This window comes from Plutella xylostella, chromosome 13, assembly GCF_932276165.1.
Source record: "Plutella xylostella chromosome 13, ilPluXylo3.1, whole genome shotgun sequence".
Lineage (NCBI taxonomy): Eukaryota > Metazoa > Arthropoda > Insecta > Lepidoptera > Plutellidae > Plutella > Plutella xylostella.
The window spans coordinates 9941200-9964103 of record NC_063993.1 but is presented as its reverse complement, the minus strand read 5'-3'; the positions used below and the strand labels follow the sequence as shown (position 1 = coordinate 9964103).

At 38.7% G+C, this 22904-nt stretch overlaps 1 protein-coding gene across 1 annotated transcript; it reads right to left on the bottom strand.

The window, feature by feature from the left end:
- Positions 1-1269: 1269 nt before the first annotated feature.
- On the bottom strand, positions 1270-22452 carry LOC105385267 (G1/S-specific cyclin-D2). Its single transcript, XM_038112318.2, has 4 exons — positions 21968-22452; positions 19080-19295; positions 17119-17275; positions 1270-2307 (listed from the first exon to the last, which is right to left on the bottom strand). The coding sequence occupies exons 1-4, from the start codon at positions 22193-22195 to the stop codon at positions 2021-2023; spliced, it is 888 nt and encodes a 295-aa protein (XP_037968246.1). The 5' UTR covers positions 22196-22452; the 3' UTR covers positions 1270-2020.
- Positions 22453-22904: the final 452 nt, after the last annotated feature.

Here is a 22904-nt window from a genome sequence, read left to right as displayed (position 1 = left end):
TTAGTTTTTTGCTTTCAGTTCAAAGCTCGCCTTTTTTTCTGCGTGTTTAACCCAGAACGCACCTGGTGTCTGTCCATAAAGAATAAAAGGCTTTTTTCACATTGGGACCCGGGAGCTTTTACCTACTGATGCCTTTTTGATATCGTTTTTGTATATCTTTTGATTCATAGCAAATGTGATGAAGGAAAAAACAAAGTTTGTTGTTGTGTTTTTTTATTTTCTTTCTTATATTTTACAAAAAATATTCAAACTATACAATAATATCAATCAAATCTAGAAAGCTTTTACTTACATAATGTAATGAAAAAGTACAAAACTATAAACAGGTTTAAGGTACATCTAATGAACAAGAACACAGGCTTTTAGATGTTTTAACATTTTTGTGGTTTCATAATATATTTTTTACGAATTACGTGAGATTTATCTAGACTAGCACTCATGCTACAGAAACTTAAAACGTAAGTACAGATTTGTTATTTTGTAATGGTTTCAAAAATAAAAGAGATTGATTAATTAACTTAGATCATATTGATAGGTATTGCGGATTGAATAAAACCAATGAATAATCTAGAGTACTAAAATCAAACCTAATCAATTATTCAGATTTTAAGTAATCGAATCGAATCTCTCTTATTTCTCATGGGTTTTTACTAAAAATATCATAAATTAATAACTAAAGAGTAAAAAAATACGTAAGGTTTGATTCTTTATAAATAATAGAAGCGACGTCAAATCTCAAAATGGAAATAAGTTGTACCTATAAAATAATCAAGAACCAACATAAAAATTACATTAGGTCAAAAATATTTTACAGCACATGATTTCAATACGATTATTATATCATTAACCTTACGTTAATTTAAACCCTTTCATCCTAAAACTATTTTCATTTTAAATAATTATAACATACTTACAAACGTTTGGTCGAAAACAGGAATGTGTAAACATTTGACTAGAATTTGCTAAAACTTAACATCGACCCTATACTTAATAAAATACCTATTAATTTAACACTCGCAAATACCTTATTCTAACACTTTTGTACAGCTTTCCGCGGCAACATGAGATCTTACAATAACAATCTACAAGGGCGTACCCAGGATTTCAGCTAGGGGGGGGCAGCTCATACCTGTTCCGAGATGATGGTCGGTCGGGTTATATTGAAATATTATAGATGAAAGAATATTAAATCAAAATATCTGACTAAAAAGAAAAGATACTTTGTTTCCAACACTTCATATTGCGCACAGGTACGCCCTTGACAATCTATACAAGTTACTAACAATACTCACATCATGAAACCCATTTTCTAATACATAAGTAATTCAATTTCAACTCCAAGAAAATAACTTTATGGATATTGACATTACATAACTTGTAAGCACAGCTACGAATAGATAATACGACACAAAACTGAAATGCATTGATTGCAAAATGCATGTAAGGAATGAAATGAAATCTTCTTTGAAAGTGATTAATATCTTAAATTAATTGATGTTACTCGTATGTATAGAAAATGTTCAGTAAACGATAGCTTGAGAGACATTTCCGTCTTATGGAATCAGTCTTATAAAAACTTTTTGGAACAATCAGAGATCAAATCTGTAAAAACAAACTTAGACAAAACAGTGCTGTCACACGTAAGTATCCAAAACTAAAAATACAATTTAACAAAGCCTACCTCTAATAAATAACGTAAATCTAATGTATTATTGTACATAAATAAATCTGAGATCAATCGACAATTCTTCTAACATTTCGAAACGGATTCAACTCGGGGTGATATTCTTTCGGATTCCTTTTGTGGACGCGCAAAAACGCCATGATTTATAACGCAACATCCATTGTTGACCCACCTGCGAATACATCAGCTTACATAGAATGAAGCGCAGACGCATATGACAAGACTTGACCAAATTTTTGTGTCGTGATCACGCAGATCGCGCGACCTGAGACCTAGTCATTTGGATCTTACGCCCCGTGCTAGGTATGCTGATGCTGAGTATGCTTTATGTATATTTCAAAAGTGTACATCTTGTACGTCGGTGGGCGTGGTGGAGAGCTCGGTGTGTTCAGCGGGGGCGTGCTTGGGGGCGGCGGGGGCGCGCGCGCGGGGCTCGGGGGGCGGCTGCGTCTCCCGCGCCAGCACCCGCTCCACGTGCCGCGCCACCAGCTCGGCCGCCGCCGCCGGCGTGCGCGTGAGTGCGCACAGCTCGGCCACGGACGCGCGCACGCGCAGCCCGCGCGCCGCCGCCGCCAGGCACGCCAGCGCCACCAGCGATGGCGGCACTAGCAGGAACTCCGTCTCTGTTGACAAAAGATATACAACTTTAGTACTATTGTATGTGTATGCATATAAGCGGCTGGCATTTGGTAGGCAGGCTAAATTAACTTATTCGTAATTAACAGGATAAAAGTTTTGCACGTTTTGTTTACAACATAGTAAGAGACGGGTTAGAAGGCGGTATGGCCGGCGAGGGCGCAGGTAGTCGCATCTGTCGCGAGATAATGGCCGCGGACAGGTGGCCGGGACACCTTGCATCCTCCGCGCCTTGCTCTCATTACTCACTACCTCACGCGAGATTCCAGTTTTGTGTTGTTTATAAATGCGAGTGCGAGGCCGTCGAGCGATCGAAAGTCTGTTGTGTGTTGACGCAACATTTCGGGCATAAATTTGACGTCTTTTGACGGGTCGAAGATTATGCGCGCTCGATTTAAAGGGTCTAGGGAGGCAAAAACGTCTCGTTACATTTTGCACAATACCGGCGGCGCATTGTTCGGGCAAGGAGAGCGAGCAGCTGCCGGGTGCACTCCGTCCCTGCATCTTTGTGCTGTGCCTTCCGGGACAATGGCCGCCGGAATAATGGTAATTTTGATCTTAAGTCGCCCAGCGCCGCGCGCAGCTGCGATTGCGCCGCGACACACTATTGTTCGGTTCAATTAAGCATTAAACTTTAAGGGCATCGAGACGCAATCGATAAACGACCTTCTAATAAAAGTTATCATAAATTTTGCGCAACGGCTTCTTCAAAGTTTGAGGGGCGAAACTCGTCTTTGATTTATTCTGTAACCGCCTCCCGTGAGCGTGCAAATTGCCGGCACGCAATGGTCGTAAACATGAGGCAATATCGACAGGTCATCGAAGAAGTTGTAACAAAAACAGCACATGGTTCATAACGGCGGTGGTAGTGAAGCGAGACGCGAGTACGACGTGGCGAGGTGTGTCGCTCCTTACGCCCGCAAGGAGTCGCGGCCGGCAGATGTCCAGGCACCTGGCTCGGCCGCCGCGGCAGGGTCACTGCCACCTCCGCCCCACCTTCACTTATTAATGTACCCTTAGCAATCGCGTATCGTTGCCGAGCTATTAAACTTCCAGCTAATCTAGGAAAAAACTAGATTGCAACACGCGAATATTGTAATTTAGTCATGAAAAAGCGAGACGTTATAACGTATCCGCGCGTCGGTTTGCTAGACAAAGGTCAGAATGTATAATGGCAAATAGTAACCACTTGATTCTTTATGTGATTTTTTGTGGTTACTATGCAACCGCGCAGTCAAACTATACCATGCCGACACAGTTTGGTTCCAAACGTAAACAAAATTTACGTTTAACAACAGAGTTAAACATTCAAATCGCATGCAATCGAATCTGATATCGGGCCAGTGATCTCGGCGAGGCGGCCGAGCGGCGCAGGCCGTTTCGACAGGTTGCCTTTCTGTTACACCCTCGACATCTGCTGCTGTCGCGAGCCAAGACTACACCCCCGCGTCTTACAGGGCAGCCCTTCTAATTACCACAATAGCTACCTCAACCACAACTGTCAAGAAAAACCGTTAAGTTCCTTTTTCGGAACCCGCCCGGAAAGAATACACTCCGACATGCATAGACAAAAAGATGCCGCAAGGGTTGCGAATCACAGGGGTATAATCGTGACAGTTCTGACATTGCGAAAAAGAGACGCTTAGCTACATTAAGCGTAAGAAAGAAACGTTAAGCTGTAAATGTTTTTTGTCCTTTTTGCTGTGGCGCCTGTTTACGTCAGTTCTCTTTGCCAAACAATGAAACAAATGAAAAATCTTTGCCAAACAAAGGCTGACAGTTACAACAAAATTTTCTAAATGCTATTTATTTTTGATTTGCTATTGATTTGTGGGTGTTTATTAAGTTTATTAGACTATTATCATCACTTATCGAGTGTGTGACATGGGTGGGTGGATTTTGTTCGGTTGTATAGGGGTGGATTTCAACAAGTCCTAAAAAATCTTCATTTCCGTGGACTTTTTTATCTTAAGGTTTTTTATATTAGAAAAACGCTTTTATTAAAGTTTTTGTTAATGTTAGTGTTCTTACTAAATGGGTAGCAGATAATTTAAAAACTTAACGAGATACGGGTGATTAAAAATTTCGTGCCACGGCGATGAAACATGCGTTCACGGCAATGAAACAAGCGTCCACGGCAATGAAACAAAGGCCCACGGCAATGAAACAAACTTCCACGGCAATGAAAGAACTGTATACAATGTAAATGAAAGAATCAATCCACTGCAATTTTTTTAAAAGACTGTGAGGGAAACGCAACCTTAAGACAGGTATGTATGGCAGAAATATTTGGATAGATATTGGAACGAAAGAAAGAACGACAGTAGGTATAAAAAATAAGAATATAGTATGGAATTCTCTAAGTAGCATTGTGGGGTCCGTATTGCGACGTATAAAACAAAATGTTTCATTTCACACTAATAACGTTCACAAACCTTGATCATAAACCTTACCTATAACATCTATATTTTCATAAGGTATAATATCCAATTTGTATACTGCGATGCGCCTTTCAGCCTCCTTGTCGAAGTTGCTTCTGCCATAGAATAACAAATACCTACAAGTGCTAGTCTCGTTATTCTATGCTTCTGCCTAGCCGAATAGTCTGCCTCCGGTAGTCATATTATTGCACAACTTCGATAGTTGTCTCACGAACGATCACCGGCTCCGGTTTTATGTGAACATTCTACATGACTTTTGTCTTGCCCAAGTTCATACGAAGGCCTACACGTTGCAAAGAGCATTAAGGCCACTTATCATCCAGCTGAGTTCCTGCAGAGATGTATGTTCTATTATATTCTATTCTACTATCTGTGGGAGGTGTAAGTACCTGGCTCTCTCGAATGGGACCTTTGTGCAATGTGAATATTCTATTCCAAGGTCTAAGCTGCCTTTCTAAGCTTGGACCATTTCCCACCACGCTGGTCCACAGGGGGTTGGTGGGTTCACATATTATCTATATGTGCTAAATCAATAGGTAGATATGCAGGATTCATCACGATGTTTTCCTTCACCGTAAGAGCGATGGTATACATTGTATTTAAATTCAAAGGAACACATTGGTACATGTCAGCGCCGGAACTCGCACCCGCATCACTGGCGTGGGAAGCGGGCGCTTACCCGACTGAGCTACCACCGATCTAATTTATACATAACGTTCATTATAATTAATGTTGTGATTGTTATTATTAATGTAATATTATATATTTCGTTTTTATACATCGCGATACGCACCCGTTTTAACGCACTGCAAAAAGAGGTAATTTGACTAGTCCTGTAGGTAATATGTCAGTGATCGTTATTACCTGTATTACAGGTAAAAGATGGTAAAGATATGTTACTTTGCCTAATCATCCATACCACGGCGATGAAAACATAAGTCACGGAAATGAATAACCTGGCCACGGAAATGAATAACCTAACCACGGCAATGAATACAAATTATTTTACAAGACATGGCAATGAAATTTTTTTCATTGCCGTGGCTTTTTTTTCATTTCCATAGCAAATATTGGCCACGGAAGCCACGGAAATGAAAGCATGGCGATGAAAACCAAGGCATTAAATATAAATAACTAAAAAAGTATTAACTATTCGAAGAAATAAACACTTTATAAGGTAAATATTTTCAAAATGTTTTTTTTTGAATGCTTACTCTAGAAGACAAACTTAATTTTAGAGAAGTTATATCTATCCACGGCAATGAAAGAAAAACTGTCCAGTCCCCAAATTTTTTACTGATTTTCACTATAGCGCAAAAACGCGGGCACAAATGTACCTCCTTCCACGTCGAGCAGTTAGGCGACACTTGTAAGAAACGATTAGCGCACTGAGGGGGGCACCCAAGTTCATAGGTAAAACAATATCCTTGATCATGTTTAGGACACGGCGATGAACAGAAGTTCTGGGACACATGAATTTTCACTTACCGTTCGTTATATTCTTTATATATTTCAATAAATGTATTCCGTGACAATACTTTAACTATTAATGTATCAAATGAAACTAAGTTTAACTATCAATACTCAATATTTTTTCATCAATGAAGAATAATACAAAACGTGGTGACGTGGGGACAGACACGGCAATGAAAGATTTGGAGGTTCAATCTTTTTTTTTTAAATATCCATTAATCTTTTTAATACAATATTTAGTGCTACACATAGATAACTATTTCACTTAACCGGAAAAAAATATTAGAAAATTATAACTTGGTTTTTAAGTACCGATTTCATTGATGCCACGCAATTTTTGGCTGCGGGAAATTCACCCATAGAGCATATTGAACGAAAACACGATGGAATGATGGATGATGGATGGATGATTTTCACATGTAAGTAGATACTATCAAGTTTAACAAGCTTACATTCATCATAGTACTATCTATTGGCTCGATTTTAATATAAAACGATACTAATTTTAATACTGTAAGGTCTTTTAGTATCAGTTTTAAGTAAAAATTACGAGGTACCATATCATAACAAATCACATGGTGTTGCAAGTTATTGAAAATTTATTTTACCCACAAATATTATAGTATGCAAAGAAAATACTAGAAATTGTAACGGACTCGGGTTGGGTTTACAAATGGGGCGCACGAATTCGGTTTTTGTGAAGATTGTATTTTGTAGAAGTCATTCTCCTCTTTCAAATGAGGTGCCTCTCATTGTGAGGAAACGTTCGTTTCTTTTTTTTCCTTCTTCCATGTGTGATTTCTTCTGTATAATGTAAAGTTTATTGTATTGATACGAAATACGTGTTTCCTTTAAAAAAAACCCCATCACATATTTGGCCCACGATTATAATGCTCATGCTCATCCATTTATCTCTTTCATAGGTTTCCGACAGAAAAAAAAATATCAAGAAAATGGATAGACATTATTACCGGTCGCACAAATTGGGAACCAAGGAAACATACAAAAATTGTGTTCGGCACATTTTGAAGAGGATTGTTTCGATTGGACGAAGACAATGAATTATACAATCCACTCAGTTTGTGTATATTAAATAATTATATTGAAATCAAATAAGTATGAGTAAAGTTTTTTTTTCTTATATCGTCGGTTGACAGGAAAAACTCACTAAGGCTGATTTTTCAATATTCAGATAAATGTTATCTGGGTAATACAAACATTGAGAAACATTGAGACGCAACAGCATCAAAATTATATCCCAGCAAAACTTTTGTCTGGCTATTGAAAAATTAGCCTTTAGTGTCTTTTTCCTATCAACCGACGATATACTCAAGTTTTGTTTTTGTTATTATGATAAGTTAAATTTCCCCATATTTAGGTTTTATTTTTTTGTCGGCAACATCTATGGTTTGAGTGAGAAAGAGAATAGTGCACACGGCGATTGCGAATCTATTTGTAGTTGATCTGAGGTTGCGAATAGACGCCTAATTGTGCGAAACTGGTTGCATTTTAATGCGATCCCTAGCTTGAGAACTGCATTCCTCTTTTATGTCTTATTTTGGCAACGGCTCGGGGTTGTTTTTACAATATTATTATCTGCATTTTTAATGTCTGTATTTGCTTTGTCGTAAAAAAGTTACGTTTGAACCGTTTAATTTTAGTGTCACTTTATGATCGTTAAATTCAACGCATACGATTTTTATTTACACCCTTCCCTACTCCTTGCTATTCGCAACCATCCCACAAGGAAGTCACACATACTTTCAAAGGATATCTCCGGAAATGCGCGGTCGTGAGATACCTTTACGGATTAACAATTTGGTGTTTCTTAGCGGTGGCTCCCGAGTAAGTTTAGCTCGAGCCAGGTGCGAGCTGAGACAACCTTGTGTGAAGACAGAGGGGTCCCCACAATGGCCGCGGGACGTCTTATTGTCACCAGTCAGCTGTCCCGACCCTCCTGAGCAAGACTTGTTGCTGCCCCGAGTCAATCTTGTTAACTTGAAAGTAATGCTATGGTTTCGGGATTCATTGGTTATAGAATGTGATATGCGTAAGAATAATATTTCTCGCGCTTGCAAGGTTTCCGTTATGTTGTCAGTATCAGAAGCCGTAATGTTGTATCAAAATATGCACTATAGATAGTTCAGTTCGGTAGAGCAGAGCCATTACTAGTAATTTCGCTTACGGTACATGTTTAAATTATGCCCAACGTAAAACAGCTATGGCGTTTATGGTATTTCCGTTGTCGTTGTTCCAGGTCATTTTATACCGAAAATATTTTCTAGTTTAGACATTAAATATTATAATTAACCCGCCAGTGCTCGCGTCAAATTGCGTGACACAAACCGTCGCATGTGGGTCTTTTAGACCCGAAAGTAAATTGCTCTTTTTTCTGGAAACAAAAGAAAATTGAGATATTATTGTACATTAAACGTAAGGTTGGTAATAAAACTATATTCAAATCAAAATTATTTATGGATTTATGTATAAAAAAATATGTTTTGACAGTTTCAAAAGTAGTATGCTTCATGTTCTTATTTATCTACATAGGAACATAAATTACACCGTATTTTTATAAATTTTATATTTATCAACAAAAAAAACTTATTTTTATCTAAACCAATAACCATTCTTTTCAGTAACAAAAAAAAAATTACTTTTTATATAAAAAAATAATCAACAATCAGCCTTCAAAGTTAACATAAATTTACATATAAAATTACTTCTTCCTTGTATTGATTAATTATATAATTAGGTATTTTCTTTGGTATTTTTCATATTCGGATTACAATTAATGCATAAAAATGCAGTGTGATCTCTACAACGATCGTCTGAAAGGTTACGTGACATTTCTGAAAAGAAAAAAATATAAAATAAAAAAAATATCAAAAAAATTATACTGACACAAAGCGTCGCTCTTGGGTCGAAAAGACCCATACTCACTTTGAATGTCCGTCCTGTCCAAATGCCGCGGGCAATCTGGTCGGGGCGGGGAATGCGGCTAGCCTATATGGTAACTTAAAGGTACTAGGCACGCCAATTAGTAATGTCGAATATTTTAAAAGTTATCAAGGTATAAATAGGGTACTGGGTCTTTTCGACCCACGCGCGACTATCCGCGGGTTAACCTTTTAAAGGTGTAAAGGGAATTCTAAGATTACGAAATGTTGGGGTCAACCGGTGTTGTTAAGCCTTCGCGCGCCCGTAATGTGGGTATAGTTTAGCGCCCAATTATGATACTTCCGGCCGAGAAATTGACACCACTGGGCCCTGTTCCATAAGCGTATTACTTTGTTTTCAATATTTAGAGAGAACAGCAGAAGAGCATAGTCCATACAAGAACTGCAGTTGTACAGTTGACAAAAAACTATTAAAGAAAATATCGTAGACTTTTATTTTATGCGTAATTATTGCATGACTTATGATATGTCACTATTAACTCTTTAAATATGTAGATATGCAGATTCGAATATACTAACATACTGAAGAAGACTGAATAATTCGACTCCACCAAATATAAGAATTTTTCATTGCGTAAGTCGTTTTTGCAGTCTGTACCAACAAGTAACGCCAGACAAAGCCGGCTACCTGGGTAACCTTGCATTGCCGACCGTCCTTGTCTGCGTAGATATTGGCCATTTCATGCAGATATGTGTATCACGATCACTATAGCAAAAATACAGACATTAAAGTCAACATGCAGGTAGGTAGGTAACCTTCGGTGAATTCCTTGTATCAATAACATTTATAGCCGCACTATTTATTGTACCTATACCTACTATGTTTATAAATTATTGCAATTTGGATGAAGATTTCGTCAACCGCAAATCGGTAAGGTAGGTAGGTAGGTATAGTGCATTGGGATCAGTATGAAATGGTTACCTTCTGGGTAGCTTTCAGGTTAGTTAGTAGGTAAGTAATAAGATACATACCTATATCATTAAATATAATTTTTTACTAATTACTCTTATTAGGTTACTGTTCGTGAAAGTTAAGTACTTATACATGTATAAGTTTACCGAAACGAAAGCATAATTTCGGAACTTATTGGTAAATTCCTACCTAAAGCCTGTGTAGTTCCCAATAGCTTGTTATTGTCTTTAATGGGGTTAATAACTGGAGAGCAATATTTCACTCTTATCTCAAATCCAATACACCATAGGGGTTACCGAGGACACAATGATTGTCATCAGTTTCTATGAATCCTCCAACAAAAAAATAACATTATAAACTACATACTTTGTAGTCGGTATCCACTTATCTCGGTAGTAAAATAAGATAACTTTTTAATCTAACTACCGCACAACTAAAGAGCCAAAAGCTTGATAATCGAGCAATAAAAAAGTTTTATTATTTTTCCACCTTTGTTGTTTTATATCTTGCCCACAGTTGGTGCAGCGAGGGTCAGCGCTGGTCAATGATAATTATAAGCATGAGGTGTCAGTACGTAACCAATCGTTAAAATAAACGTAACAAAAATAGCAATGCATTCAACCATTATAAATAATAAACGCACCGATGCATTAGCAGCTGCCTAGTTTTACTGATAAATATACTTAACTTAGGTTATGTTATTTAGAAGTGAAAAATTACGGAAAATTTAAAATGCGTGCTCATACTGCTCATCACACCGTCTCATACGTAACAACGACTAATGGACAACATTTCAAAAAACTAAAGCTGCTATAAATCGAAAACCATTTCGAGATTTATCTCTAAAGGCCACAAAAAAAATGTTTTTGTATTTTTTGGATGTATCATTTTCGAGAAAATCATAAAATAGTAAAAAAGTGCTGATGACGTCATGCATCAGGTGCGATGCATTTTGATGATCAAAGCCCATAGATTTAAAAACAAAGTAACTGTCACTTTCATTTTTGATTGACGTTGACGTTTTATCGTGACGTTGTTGTTTGTTTGGGTCATTTTCATTAATTCTGTTCTGACACTTTCGTACTATTTTTTTTATTTTTTATTAAGAGATGACCTCAATATAATATGTCCCTGAGCATGCCACCGCATACACAGCTGAAAAATGCTTCTGCTTATTTTTTTACATGATAAGTACACACGGCAACTTCAAATGGTTGGCAGGGCACACTAACGTAGTGTATGTGTGCATACTAACGTTGTCTATGTGTGCGTAAACGCAGAAATCGGTTTACACACCAGTAACAAACCACACACACACACACACAACAGCACAAACGAGTTTGCGCGTAGGCAAACGCCCGTATACCAGCTGTGACATAAAAATATCAACCGGTAGTGTTAGTGAAATAGTTATAAAATTGATGTGAAGCAAAATTTCACTACCTGTGTCTATACACTTCGTAGCTCATTGGTAGAATGTTAGACTAATGAAACATAGGCCGTGAGTTCGAGTCCACGGATGGTTATTTTTATTTAACTTAATTCAAATTTTGCGTTCATTTAAACGCTGTTGAGTATAAAATTAATATATTTGAAACTGACAAATGACTACAAGCTGCATAGCTGTCGACTATTTCTCTTCGCCAAAAATATATGATTCGTTCTTCATTTGAGAATTAAAACCATTCTACCCTCATACAATATGAATAAACGAAATTTGTTTTTAGTTTTAGTGACAATTCACCTCTGCGTCTGCAAAGTGATTCACTTTGTGATTTGTCAATTTAATTAATTACTCTTCGCAGTCACTATGGAAAGTCACTTAACCATGTTCAAAAAGGCGGAGATAATCGTATTTATATGAACAAAACATTACAATTAGTGAAATCGCAAGACGTTTAACGGTAAGTAACATAGAATTGCAAATATTTTATTTGACTGTTAGAATATTTGTATTTATATAAGCTAAGTATTTGTTTTTTTTTGTTTGCAGAGGAGAACTGTTCAATTATGGGTTCACCGATACGGAGATTCGGGACATGTAGACAGTAGTCGTCTATACGGATGCATCACCACGCCATCGAGAAATCGTAGCTGCACATAGCGCTGATCCGTTCTGCAGCACCCGTTCTACGGCCACAACACATAATCTATCCCTACAAACCGTACGGGTTCACTTGCGTGCTGCTGGGTTGCGGTGTCGGAAGCCGGCGAAGAAAATTGCTCTAACCGATCAGCATCGTCGAAACAGAGTGCGTTTTGCGACTGACTATTTTAAACTTTGATTGGTGCAATTTAGTGTGGTGATATTTAGTGATGAAAAGTCAGACAAGGATGGACGTAAGATATTATGGCGAAAAAGTGGTGAAAATTATAGTTATTGGTTAGCTCAGTAATTTTTATTTTTTCCATTTGTATAAGATTTTAGTTATTTTGTTAAATACTTATTATTATTTACAATTATGGGTAAGCCAATGTGTTAATGATGTTATTGTTACTGAGGTTGGAATAAGTTATCTTATTTCTAGCTAACTAACATGTTGATTCATATAACTAATGACTTGCCTATTTACTTTAGTAAAACAGCCAGTCCATCCTTTTCTGATGTTTATTATGATTTAAAACTGCTAATTGAAAATTTTCCTTATTAATATAAACTAAAACTATGTTTTAAAACGAAAAACAACAAAAACGTAACATCCTTAATGTTTATGTTACGGCAAGAATAAATTTGGTAATTTTAACACTTAATAACTTGTTTCATTTACTTTCTGTGTTGCTTTTATTCGTATATACTACAATAATATTATTAACCATATTAAAAATAAATTAAATCTATAAAAAAACAAAAAAGGAATGCTGTAAGTTCAGTGGGATTTGAACCACCATACCGATTACTGTAAGTCTTATATCATACCAACTGAGCCATTCAATCTATTACAAGGCCTTGCAAAATTTTGCTTCATATCATAAAAACAATGAATCATTGTCTGGCACAACTACATGCTTACAATATCCGTGTGTGGGTTGCCCAGAACTAAATAATTACGTCGACGTCGCCGACACACACATACACTACCTGCGTTAGTGTGCCCTGCCAACCATTTAACGTTATAAATAATAATAATAATAATAAAGCCTTTATTCAATATAAATTTTTAACATGCAATTGACATTATTAAATTAAATTCACTTTATAATTATTAAATTAAATTCACTTTATAATTATTCATGCATTTTTTAAGAATTATATAAATTTATATTTTTTGCTGACATTAAATTACAATAAAATTAAACAAAAATCAATAAAATTCCTACAATTCATTTAGTTATACAATAACATAAAATTAACATTAACATTATAAGTACTTATAGAATTGATGTCAGAAATAATAATTTAATTTTCAAAATAAATAAAAAATAATAATAATGTCAGACCAAGCAACACAAAGCAAAAAAAAAATGATGTTAAATTTATATTCCAAATGTCATCTTATTAAAAGTCCTTATAAGGACAGGTGAGGCCTCTCACTTACTCAAAAATTTCAGTGAGGTGTGGTCTGTATCACCCTGGCTGACCAGGCTTGTCTGGGTGATTGATCATTTTGCAACGATTTTGAGCAATGAATATTTTTGCCATCTTGTTCCACGCAGCTCTATTATGGGCAAATCTCCACCACAGCGGATGGAATGCTCGTAACTCATCAGACCATCTCATGAGTGGTCTCCCGACTCCTCGCCTACCGTCTCTAGGTATCCACTCAGTAGTTAGTTTAGTCCATCTCTGGTCTTTAATTCTCATTACGTGACCCGCCCATTGCCACTTCAGTTTGTCTATTGTGGTGATGATGTCCTGAATCTTTGTCTGGTGCCTTATTACTTCATTTTCAATTCTATCCTTCAACTTTATACCCAGCATGCTGCGTTCCATTGCTCGTTGGTTCACTAGCAGTTTCGTTCTTTGTTTTTTGGTTGTTGACCAAGTCTGAGCTCCGTATGTCATAGTTGGTAGAACGCACATATTAAATACCTTTCTTTTAATAGATATGTGGAGGTTTGACTTAAAAATGTACTTCAGTGACCAATACTTTTTCCATCCCATGTTCACTCTTCTGTCGATCTCTTTATCTAAACGATTTTGAAATGAGATAACTTGGCCCAAGTAGACGTAATCTTCAACATATTCCAGTTGTTTCCCGTTAGCTATCACTGGTATCTGTGTGTAGTTTGTCATAATTTTGGTTTTTGATTCATTAAGTTGCAGACCAGGCTCAGTAAGTGCTAGTTGAAACTCGGAAATTGTATTTTGTAGTTCATGGGATGTTTCAGCAAGAAAAACAATATCATCTGCAAATCTTAAAGCTGTCATCCTGTATCCATTGATAAGAATTCCTTTCTTTGTCCAATCTACTGCTCGAAAGGTTTCTTCAAGCAGGCAATTAAATAAAATTGGGGAGACAGGGTCTCCCTGTTTCACTCCTCTCTTCAATGGGAATATAGGACCTTCGGACTCTAACTTTATTCTTGCGCTACCGTTGCTGTATATCTCACCGAGCAGTTGAATATATTTTGTCTCTATACCTTGTTGTAGTAAGGATCTTTGTAGATATTCGTGACTAATGCTATCAAATGCTTTGGTGAAATCTATAAAACAAATGTATAGTGGCTTTTTCCATTCTGTATATTTCTCTATTAGCATATTTAAGGAGTGCAAGTGATCCGTTGTCGAGAATCCTTTTCGAAATCCTGCCTGGTCTACCGGTTGGTTTTCCTCGATTTTTTTGTGGATTCTGTTTTTAAGCAGTGTCATAAAGAGCTTGTAGAGACAAGAGGAAAGGGTGATTGGCCTGTACTGATTAATATCTCGGCGACTGCCCTTCTTGTGTAGTAAAGTTATCGTTGATACATTCCATTGCTTTGGTATTTTTCCTGTAGTTAGAATATTATTGAAAATTACTTGAATCGGTTCTATTAGTTCTTCCATGTAACATTTAAGGGTTTCATTAGTAATCTTGTCGGATCCCGTTGCTTTTTTGTTCTTCAAATTACTAATAGCATTCCTTAACGTTGCCGTGTGCCATTTAACGTGCCTACTTTCCATCATCAGAAATATCAATGTCATTTGAAAATGACCCATTTGTTGGTTGGCATGTAAACAAAGTTTAAATGTCACTTGTCAGTGTCATTTATGTTTTTTTTCGAAACTCAGGCAATAGACAAAAATAAAAATTGAGCCGAATATGTGACGTCTCTTCCGGTTTTAAAATAATTAACTTTAAAGTTAAAAATAACATGCAAAAATTAATGTATATACAAAATAAAAAATACGGGTCCACTAATTTTCTATAAACTTTCCGAATAGCTAATAAAAATATAGGGTAAAGAAAATGAAATGTTGTCCATTGCGCCGATGATTTATTTTGACACCAAATAAGTACACAGATTAAGCAATAAACAAGTGGTCGTGCCCAGTAATTAAATTTAATAGCCATATATTTCATTTAGGGCCAGAGTGGCTACCAATTAGATCGGGTTCGGCTAACGGGCCGGCCGCTACTGTTGCCGTCATATCAGCGATACGATACGGCCAACAATTTTATCGTTCCATATCAGAATTCACGGCAAATGCAGAGCTATTTCCGCGCACATGGCGCCTGCACGCTCTCGGGAACTGATTGTGGACAGATAACGAAACCATTAACTTTATCCAGAAAAAATACGCACTCCTAGCCAACTTCACCCTTGCAGCTTGATGGTGCTGCGTCTAATTTATTTACGAGTACTGACCAATGGTTTTACGACGCCCAATAAAACTGCGCACGATCCCGACCGGTCCGAGCTACGCACGTGGCATGCCATCCCCATTGTTCACAATCTAGACTACTATTAGCATACTCGACAAATCAAACTGGTCCACTTTTGTCCACTGTTTTACGATTTACACAAAATTATAATGTTGGAGTTTCACCTGCTTCAGGAGGGTCCGTTAAGTACGTAGTAAAAGTAGTTTTTGTTGTGTAAAAAAAGTGTTTACAAAGGGAGGCCGGAGGGTCAGTCAGGGAGCTGTAGGGGAGCGGCGCAAGGTGGGCCGTATCACGGCATGTGTGCGTTCCAGCACACGCGGCCACGCGCAGCCTCGATACTAATCACCCACCCCATTAATGTCCACCCCCTATTGTTTGCAGCTCACTCGTGTATCGGAATGGGTGAGAGGACAAAGCTACCACACTGTTGCGCGCACGCATTCAGTCATACATTCCGAAACAAAGGGAGGTTTTAAATGCACCCCAAAAAATACATTGTTCAAAACGCACGGGCGAGAAAGCTTAATTGATGCTCAGTCGTAGGTTTTACACCATCGATCAATGGTAATTAGAATTAGTAACTACAGTAACTATAGTGGAGTAGGTTCACCACCCGCATGCATAGGTTTTATCAACTAAACTACCTGTAAGTTTTCTATTTTTATGAAAATTATCGGAAGGATAATGAGCGTATGACACAGTGACATCGTTGCCAGTCCGGAATACGCCAATTTATTTAGGTCAAAGGAGGGACGCGTTTCACGACAAAAAGTAAGCAAAAAATCAGAAACATCTGTTAACAGTCTGCTTGACCATGATCTCCATAAAAGTAAAAGACAGTCATACTTACAAAAAGCGAAGTATGCAGCATTTTGTTAGTTTGACTGTGTATTTTAAGTTACATAGACGTATATTCTCAGCTTAGAGCTTTGGGCTACAAGTACAAGTAGCAAATTATTAGGAGGAGATCTTTTCCTCTAGTCACATTGCAGTTGTAGTATCGGTTTTCGAATTTTGGAAATGTTACAATAGTAACTACCTACCTAACTAGTAGTTCGGACTCTGTCGTCGGTAATCGCCTCCCTAAGAAGACCAATGCCTTGGACCTCTACATCTACAGTACATAACTACCATTACAGTCTTCAATGACCATCATCATCATCACATATTATGTAGGTATATGTATAGATATAGATAAGATACTAACCAGTATAGCAGACAGAGGTGAGCGTGAGCGCGTGCGTGCGGACCAGCGGGTTGGCGCGGCCCCACGGCACGCGGGCTAGCAGCGGCTCGATGAAGTCGAAGGCCGTCGCCACCGACAGCTGCCAGTTCAGCCGCTGCAGCAGCATCACCTCCCATTGCTGGGGGGAGGGAGATTAATGTCAGTTATGAAGGGTAAGATTGTGGAAGGGAAAGAGGGTAAAGAGGGCTGGTTAAGTAGAATGAGATGAAGGTTAAAAGTAATGTGGGACCAGGCTATAGAGCTGAAGAGTCCAATTCAGATGTTGACTCATAGATTACAGGAGGACTTGAAAGGTTCGCCGCTACTTATTGTACTAATAAAAGTGCTGAAATTAGATGTTTGTAGCTTGAGCATTTATGGTAATATGGGATATTTTCCCAAGTTACATCATATGACTCACAACTCCCATGATAAGAGACTTGAGAATAAAATTATCATAATCACGTGAACTTAAGACACCAATTTCATTTTAGCAGTTGAATCGTAACCGTTACGCGCCATGGGTCGACGGAAACCGCAAAACGTAGCGAATCACATTACAAAAGAAAATAGAATCATCGCAAGGAATCGAAGGGACAAACCCTGGGACACATTTCGCATAGGGGGAGCTAAATAAATAAGGGAAGCCAAGCAAAGCAACTGAAATTACAAGAATCACGACCAACAGAATTAAAACATTATCTAACCATGACCATTCCCAGTGACGTTGAACTCTCACACTTATCTACAAGTTCAATAAACTTATTTGGAATATTTCGATACCAGCTATCTAGAGCCCAGCAGAGGTCAAGATGACGTGCCACAATAAACAAAAACATTCCTCTACCGGGAAGCATCACGGGTCAGGAAAGAACGATTAAAATGGCAAGAATGAAATTTTAATTGAAGCATAATGTATAGTATGACATAAGGCAAGACGAGCCATGGGAAAGTTCGGGCGAAGCTACCCCGCGCCATATGACCTCATTGAGTATGCGTCAGAATGCGACTTATCGGAGTCATCGCTCGATTTAATTGCAAGGAAATGTGTTCGGAGCCATACGGCACCCTGAGAAACCAGGCTAATTCGACACGAATTCTCATGGAGTCCTCGATGACCACAATAGGGGAGGTTGTGGGAATCGCGCGGGCGTCGCGATGAATTAATGAACACACATTTTGTCACCTGTTTGTACATTTGGATTGCGGCGTGAGAATGTCAGGCGACAGAAGTTAACCACTGGGTGCCGCGTTGTTATAATTGATCCGATCGCACCTGCCCCAAGCTGCACTTCGAATGAAACGCAGGTAAATTACACAATAGCGCGATCATGGGAATGTTACATTTTAGAAGAGCTCTGCCATGTGGCACCGCGTGTCCTGTTTACTGACGAGTGCTTCCCCGTCTTAGTGTTATCTTTAATGTATCTAAGTAGCCATGCTGTACCCACATTTCCGGCGGAATCACACAACTCTTCCTTAGAAAGTCCGTCACAGGCCGTGGCTCGGAGGGTGACATGCTCGTACCCTCTGAGGAAGACGTAATCGTCGGAAGTGTGTAAGGAAGGTGCCTAATACAAAGACGTCGTGGGGCGAAGCGGTGACATTTGACTCGACTAATCGAGTTCATTCACAGCGGAATCAAAACAAAGCGTAGCAAGTTGCGGTCGCGGGGCAGGATGTGAGGTGTGCGCCGTCAGAAACACTTGACCTTTCTTCGGGCGAGGGCGCCGCAGACATAATCATCAGGTAGATCGTATCGCCGGACATGAAGGAAATCGCTATTACACCTAGGAAGTGGCTTCAAGTGTTTTATGAGTTAGTTACGAGCTTACGAGACATGTAATTATGAGGGAGCTTCTTAATTAAAGACGCTCACATTAAGGCGAGCAATCAGCTAGGGTAGATTATCTACCCTTTTGACTAGCCAAGCCACAACTTACCCGGACTTCATCAGGCTGCACGGAGTGGTCGGTGTAGGCGCACAACAGGTCGACGGGCAGCGGGTGGCACTGGCGGAACTTGGAGGCTACCAGGAGCGCAGTCACGGCGAGGAGTTGCAGCTGCTGGCGGGAGATGGCGCGGGCTGCGAGGAACCGGTCCAGATAGCTCACGGCCAGAGGGAACACCTGCTCTTCGCACTGCTGCTCCTCGCATACCTGCAGGTCAAGGAGATTAGATTAGGTTTGTAATGAGAAGACGATTAGGATAGTTTCGCAAGTTTCTATAACTAGCCCTGGTCCTAATGAATATTTTGTTTGTGAATTCGAAACGAGTTTTATACTTCAAAGTTTCAGTCGGGTTGTTTTAAGTTTTAATTGAATGACGACACACTGTCTATTGATGCGTACATACTCACACCGAACTGTTATCTTTAGCTTAAAGTTCTTAAAAGGGCATCGACAACTCAAGGACAATAGTCAGTTATCCTCACCGCTAACCCGACTATACCATACAAGTGTTATGTTTCAGGCTTACGCGAGAAGAAACCATAGACTGTCTTCACAGTGAATGGCACGTCCCGCTACTCACGTCGTAAAGTCTGCATGGCATTCAACTCTTTGATCACTGAGTAGATATAGTCAGTGCCTTCCATTCAAGATATACATTCTTCGGTTATTCCGGAAGCTACCACGCCTACCTAATCATCATCCTTTAACATCAACACATATGAACATTGTCAACAAACGTAATAAGTACAGGATGTCTCTAAAAACTTCGGAAAGTTCAATAGCAAAGACCCAAGCAACTTCCGATTAACCAATGCATAAAACATGACAACAACGAGCATAATTTCATACTGGGTAAGGAGTAGGTAGGTGGGTAGGTAGCAAAAAATCCCCTGTGTGCATTGAAGTAAGTCAGATGCAAGAAAGTTGGGAAAAAAGTTTCCGTTGGTGAGCTTTTGTAAGGGCTTTTATGGGTTCAGTAGGGTTGTCTGTGGGTTCCACTTAATCCTAACAGTTTTATCGACCTTTAACACTTGTGTGTGAACGTACTTATTTATCTGATTTATATGCTGAACTTATATTTGATTTACCTATAATATAGCATACGACGTAATATGTTTCAGACAACGACGTGAGTATGTGTCGATGATACACTGTCGCTCGTGTGTAAGATCCCTCTTGTACTTATACCTACTTGTCAACAAGAATATGATAGAGCTCCCTACGATATTGCAGACATATTTTTAGTATCAAACTAGGTAGGTATGTACGCCAATATTTTATCGACAAACAAAGATGTTATCGAGTATCGATAGTCCAACATAGTATGCCAGCTCTTCGCCAACCCTAGGGTCCCTAGGTATTAATTTAATCTAGACATTCCCGAGCATTGCACTCCGGGTAGTCTGCAGTTTTCACACTGCACTGAGCGCTAGATTAATGCGGATAAGCCACCTGTGTAGACTTTATGACACGAAACCTTCCTGGACTTAACACTTCTATGTTAATTTAACTGAGCTTTGAAGCGGTTGAGGTAAGTTTTTTACAGGATGTTGCAGAAATAGTACCTAAGCCTAGAACTGATTATAATGTACATGTATAGGTACATTTTATGTTGGTTGTTACGTGACTTTAACTTATGGTAAATTTTCAGGAACGAATTCCTATAACAAATGTTACGGCATTCGATCTCAAATCTAAGTGCTTATTTTTATTTTATAATTATCTAGATCGTAGTAGTAGGTAGATACTCTAGATAGGTACATACGCGTTCTTAAGCTGCTGAATGCAGTATACAATAGGTACTGTAGGGACTGAAAGTATGACCTACATTACAACATGTATTACCTAATTATACATCAATCATCACGAAGATATACCTATTTACTCTCAATTATTCCACATTCATATTTTAACCAACTAACAAAAGTGTTAATTAACAGATAGTGGATAGGTCTAATCCAAATGAAGACAATTCTTAATTAATCATAAGCAGTTGTGTAAGAACGTAGGTAACTTCCTGAACTTTCTAAAACCGTTTTCCTTGGTCCGGAACGATATGGAGCTACCATGGAGAGGAAAAAGAGGATAAACATCCCAATTAGACTATAAAAGTAGAAGACGAGAATACCAACAAACAATTAAAAATATAATGAGAATGTTTGTTTGCATCTAACATCTAACTGAAGAGCAAAGAAGTTATTAAAAGCTTAAAATATGCAAATTATGTAAAGAGTGTAACCGCGCCTTATTATGTGAAAGTAAATTTTTCTATTGTCTGCTGTAATAATGTGAAGACTGTAAGGGCCTTAATCAAGTAAGTTTAGTTTACACGAACCCATTAGGTACCTACCTGCGACGTCTTTATTCATAGAGGAAACTTCAGCATGATTGATAAGTAGATGCTGATTGATAGTAGTTCGGTATTTTATGAGTAGGTAATATACTTAGGTACAGTATATAATATAATACTTATTGTAGCAAATGGCATCTTAATTTACATTTCAGGAAGTGATAACTAAGTACCTAGTTTATGTAGGTAGGTATTTCAAATTGTTTGGATGAAACTGAAAGATAACACTTGTTTACATAAATAAGTGCCCGGGTAGGTACTTACTGGAATTGGTAAATGGACGATCAATGGCTAGACGTGTTGTCTACTTCAGCTATGAGGGTAGTTCAGCTTCAAACCCAATGTAAACCAGGTCAACAACCTTTGATCGTCCTACTGTCCCATCAGCTGTTTTCGCTACTATTGCACCACTTACATCACACCGGCTCGCCTACAAATTCACCAAACTCAGCACATTCCTGTGCAACTTGACTCGTCAACTCAACAATCCACCATCAGTCTACCTACTTTAAATCTGTCAACAACCAACCTCAAGCATCCAAGTGGTGACGACTTTCCTCATGAAGGGCTGGATGTCGATCTGGACGTGCTGGAAGTAGTCCGTGTGGAGAGCGTGGGCCCTCTCCAGGGTCAGGAGGTTCAGGAGGAGGCGAGGGTCCCGGTCCAGCGCGCGGTCCGGCCCGGCCACGCAGCCGTCCGCCACCAGCCGCCCGCCGCTCGACGTCGAGATATTCTCCCCGCAGGACAAATCCATCATCAAAAAATCACACACTGTAGTATCCAACACTGTTGTAAAGTTCACAAAGTTCGTTCGGAAACTAAGTTCGAAAGTTGAAGTTCACAAAGTACGTTCGGAAGTTTCGCGCAATAATCGGAGTCGGTCGCCAGCCAGCCGCCTGCTCCGCGGCTACTACGCAAGTGTCAACAGTCGCGGTGGAAGCCCTGTGTCGGAACGTGCGTACTACGAGCGGTGTGGGGCCGACTGGACCAGCTGATTGGACCTCGTCGGGTTTAAAGACAGTTTGTTAATGATCGTGAGCAATGCTGGTATTCATAAGAGGTGTTCTTATTTTTGTGTAATGTAATTAAGTAATGGTTTTGTTATGCTTCAGATAAAGGTCTTTCCTTAGAATTTGGTAATAAAAAGCTATGCTATTTTTCCTAGGTCACTTTTTTTACAAAACACCTTATTCTACCTTACGAGAATAAGCAAATAACCTTTTAATTAGCTAATGTACCAATTCTTGGGTCCAATAGTTGTTGAGTTGTTGACATCAGTCATACGTTAAATAAGTTAGGTGCAGCGCCAAGGTCTTACGAATCCAGACCCCAATAATACAACACTTGCATACCGTTGCAAGCTAATCCAGTCTTTATTGTCTAGCACCGAAGGGGCCACGTATGGGAATTTGTAATGCAAAAAACAGGGTTGTTATTATAATGGGTCCCCCTCCACCGGCCATCAG

Excerpts from the sequence above, each read along its gene's own strand:
- LOC105385267 (XM_038112318.2), bottom strand. The coding sequence starts at position 22,195 with ATGATGGATTTGTCCTGCGGGGAGAATATCTCGACGTCGAGCGGCGGG. Across the intron at positions 17,276-19,079 it reads TGCAGCCTGATGAAGTCCGG|CAATGGGAGGTGATGCTGCT; the intron begins GTAAGTTGTGGC and ends CCCTCCCCCCAG. Across the intron at positions 2,308-17,118 it reads CACCTCTGTCTGCTATACTG|AGACGGAGTTCCTGCTAGTG; the intron begins GTTAGTATCTTA and ends TTTTGTCAACAG.